The 4,158-nt window shown below is 36.9% G+C and overlaps 1 protein-coding gene across 1 annotated transcript; it reads right to left on the reverse strand.

Moving 5' to 3' along the window:
• Positions 1-114: 114 nt before the first annotated feature.
• LOC113480110 (centrin-2) lies at positions 115-2,753 on the reverse strand. Its single transcript, XM_026848712.1, has 3 exons — positions 2,596-2,753; positions 1,760-1,897; positions 115-969 (listed from the first exon to the last, which is right to left on the reverse strand). The coding sequence occupies exons 1-3, from the start codon at positions 2,716-2,718 to the stop codon at positions 880-882; spliced, it is 351 nt and encodes a 116-aa protein (XP_026704513.1). The 5' UTR covers positions 2,719-2,753; the 3' UTR covers positions 115-879.
• Between the last annotated feature and the right edge of the window lie 1,405 nt (positions 2,754-4,158).

Below are 4,158 nucleotides of genomic sequence, written 5' to 3' on the forward strand. Positions count from 1 at the left end.
CTTACCTCAGACGGACACCACTTCAAAGACAGACTCTGCTACAGCTGCTGCCTCTGGAGTGAAACATTTAGTAACTAGGGCCCTTCTGAAGACTTGAAGAGTTTCAGCTTTAAGTACCTGGAAAATCATTTTATCATTTGTCAGCACATCAGAGGCCATGCAGTAGCAGGGGATTTGTTTGCTTTTTTGTGTACTTCTTTCCAAAACTCTGCTGGCTTAAAATAAAGACACTTTATTTAAATACAATCATATTGGCAGCCACTGAATATTCCTGCAAACATACAGAGCTTTCAGCAGCAGCGCCAGTATCTTCCCTCTTCTTTTGCAAAGAGATTTCTTTAAACGTGTGAACTGAATAGCAGTAAGTTAAGATGCAGCAGTCTATTTACTTACATTTTTTCTTTCAGTTTAAAGAAAACACTAAAAAAGAGGAGTAATCACTATAAGAAAGTATAAAAAGCTGATACTTGCAAATACGTCATATAAAGAGTTCACTGTAGCTGGGCCCAAAACAAGACATTACACCAAAAACTTCAACTGCTGGGAAACAAATTTACACTATCTGGTTTTCAGTCCTCTCTTTACCAAACCACAATCATTCGACATGTTTTTTAGTCAAAGAAGGACCTGAATACTGTCACTGAAAAATGTGATTTGTGTATCAAAACCAGAGTGTAAACATCTTATGAGCACAAACAAGCAACTATGTTGCTACCTGTAAACAAGGTAGCAGTTGGTAACTGTCCTCAAACACAAGTGTAAGATCATACACTTAAAAAAAAATATTGACCTGTATTTTCTGCTGTCTCAGAAGAAATAAAAGGCTGTAAAAAACTAACAGAACATATATAAAGGTGCAAAAATAAATAAAATTCTGTTTCAGTAAAGGCTGGTCTTCTTCATGATCCGCAAGAATTCTTGTTCATTCACTTCCCCATCCCCATCTCTGTCTGCTTCATCGATCATTTCCTGAAAGATATTTGTGTTCAGAAATTAGATGCAGATTAGAATTATTACATTAATACAGAATTAGAAACACTTTTTAGTAAATTGTATTGGAGGGGACAGTGTTAGCTGGATGTCAGACTTGCTATGCTACAAAATACTAGATTATACACTAGTATGCTTTTTTAACTATATATTTATACAAAAATCCGTATAGAAAATGTTGTATTATAGGAACTGTCCTGGAAGAAACAAAGTGATTGGAGCAGAGTTGTTCCTTTTATATCACCGTAACCCTATAAAACTGCAACACTGCTGATGCGATTTTGACAGCCATGTATGCTGAACCCACCTTTGACCTCAGAATCCATTTGCCAATCACAAATTGACAGCAGCTCTTCCGTTTCTGCCAGGAAAGACCGGGCAGATTTTCCTAACAGTTCAAGTGTAAAGATCCCACAGGACGCTAGAGGACAGCGCCTAAAACTGAGACCACTGCCTTTATCTAAAAACTGACCCTGAGAGGGCTTCCTTCCCCCACAGAGACAGAGATTCCCATTCCTTATTCTCGCTGCTAGCTCTAGTCCTTAGCAGACCCACCAGAGATGGTTCAGCTCTTCGTGGAGAAGGAGAATCAAACTGTGACTATTTACACAGGTTTTAAACAAATGTAAATACAAAAGCAAACAAACATGAACATTCTGTGACTGCCTTCTTATTCCACAGGCACAGCAGAATCTGGCCCATTCTATGTTCACTACACACAAGGGGGCAGACAGTGTGTGTGATATGGTTTCATATACCAGGTACAAACCTGCAGCTCTTCATCTGTGAGATTTTCCCCCAGTTCTTTGGCAACACGTTTAAGGTTTTTGAAAGAGATTTTGCCAGTTTCATCATCATCAAAGAGTTTGAAAGCTTTGAGAATCTCCTCTTTGGAATCTTTCTCAGCCTTAAGGAAATAACCATTAAGGAAAAAAAGTAGTAGTTATGTTGTAGGTAACACTCAAAGTTATAAAAGACAAACATTAGAATGACTGAGAAACAGTCTCTTAAGAGCAAATTTAAAGCATCCCAGCCAACAGGAAGTATACATAGAAATGCTGAAGGTAGAGAGAGACACAGTGATGCTTCCTGAACCTCAGGGTTTCAGGGAATTCTTTTTTTCTTTCATAGCTAGCCATATGTCTTTAGGATTTCGGTATCAGGATCTTCCACTATTAAATACCTGCTTTTACTCAACATGTTTTAAGATTTTTAAAACCAAAGATTTAATTTGTAAATATCTTAATATTCAAGAAAATACAGTGCAGTGCTACACAGTCATCCATGTCACGTGTCAATACTCCTGACAGCTTTCTGCAGGCCAGAGCTGGTTTTAATCTGTGATAAAGAGGCTTGATTTCACTTTTCCCCTTTTCTCACATACACACAAAACTGATTGTTAAACAAACTTGTTAGTGACATAATTATTTCAACCTTACCTTAAAAAATGAGGTAGGGTAGTCCCTGTCTTGCAATTCTAACTTTTACATACTTTGCTGTTAAGATTAAAATATTGCTTTCATCTTCCATTAAAATCAGAAGGAGATCAAAGATACTCAGCCATTTTCAAAATTGCTTTCACTTTGACTTTTAAAATTTACATACCATTTTTTGTGTCATCACTATCAAGAAGTCATGGAAGCTGATTTTTCCTGTTCCTTCCTTATCAATATCTGCTATCATTTTCTTTATCTCTTCTTTTTTAGGTTCAAACCCTAGTGCTCTCATGGCCACCTATAAGGACAAAAAACCCCTTATAAATCATACAAAACTATAAACAAAACCATGGGCACAGGAAGAAAGTTGAACTTGATGCCACACCATGTTAAAACATGCATTCTATGTTTCAAGAAAAACTGCAAGGACAGACTTAGAGCAATGCTTCTCTACACACAAGAGCACATCAAGATGCAGAAAATGGGAATGCAACCACTCATATTCTGGAGTTGTCCTTCAGTTAATTCAGAAATTTCCTAATACATGCTTACCATCATATCCACCACCCCTAGCTCAGAACTGGCAAGAATTTGGAGGGTAAGGCTATATAACAGAGTCTTGGTTGGGAGAAATATTTTCTCTAAGAAAACTTGGATTTTTTTATAAAGTCATAGCATACCTGTTTTGGTATATACTTTTAAAAATTCTTGTGATGGACACTCAGAGCATGAAAGTCACGCTTCAATTAATATTTTGCAAGAAAAAATTCCCAAACTGTCACAGAGTGCTATGGATAGGAATTTCCAAAACTACTGGAAAATTGAATGTTATTCCCCTCCTGTCAAGGGAATTGCTACTAGTATTCCATTTGCAATGAAAAACAAGACACAAACAAACAAAAAAAAGCGCTTATTTCAGGCCCTGTTGTAAGCAAGATGGCTAAATGGGAGACCCAGAAATGTCTCAACAAAATAACTTCAAGATAACTGACTCCATGAAAGAAGTCTCCATCATGCTTGCAAGTCTATCAAACTCTGACAACCTGATCTGATGGCACAAACATGGAAGGTCTTAAGCTGGTAGACCACAGGGAACTTAGTTAATTTTTCATTCTTGTGACAAAAATGTTTTTCAATGAATGCTGGGAAAACACAATTCAAATGCTTTGTGAGCATAACAACACTACTATAAGCAGCATATCCAAGGATGCCTTCACTTGCAGATACCTGTAAGCACACCTACACACTTCAGTTTTTCCTCCTTTCATCTTTATACAAGATATCCCTTTGGACAAGCAGAAAGTTTGGAATCACGTTTTCTCCCTATGGTCTTAAATAATATGGACATCCAGCTAGCAAATAGGAAAGACAAATTCTGAGATCAAAGTAAGTCCTAATTTATTGATTACTATCCCCAAAGGACAGCAGTGGGGAGGGACTGAAAATGTTTTGCAATAAATAAAAGCATTAAAATTAATAACTGGTGTATTCCATAGCTTGGATAACCTAATTTGCAAAGCATGCAAACCTCAACAACACATGAGGGGAAGAAAACCCACCTTTTTCATATGCCCAAACTCTTCTTGATGTTTTACTAACAGAGAAGACGACAGTACAAAAAATACAGAACTATCAATGTGTTTTGGTCAGCTCAGCCCTAAAGACATGATAACAACAGTAAAGAGCTATAATTAAAGAGAAAAACGTACCTGTTGACAACAAGGTTTTATAC

The sequence above is a fragment of the Athene cunicularia genome (assembly GCF_003259725.1).
Source record: "Athene cunicularia isolate RWA chromosome 4 unlocalized genomic scaffold, athCun1 chr4_part3, whole genome shotgun sequence".
NCBI classification, from domain to species: Eukaryota; Metazoa; Chordata; class Aves; order Strigiformes; family Strigidae; genus Athene; species Athene cunicularia.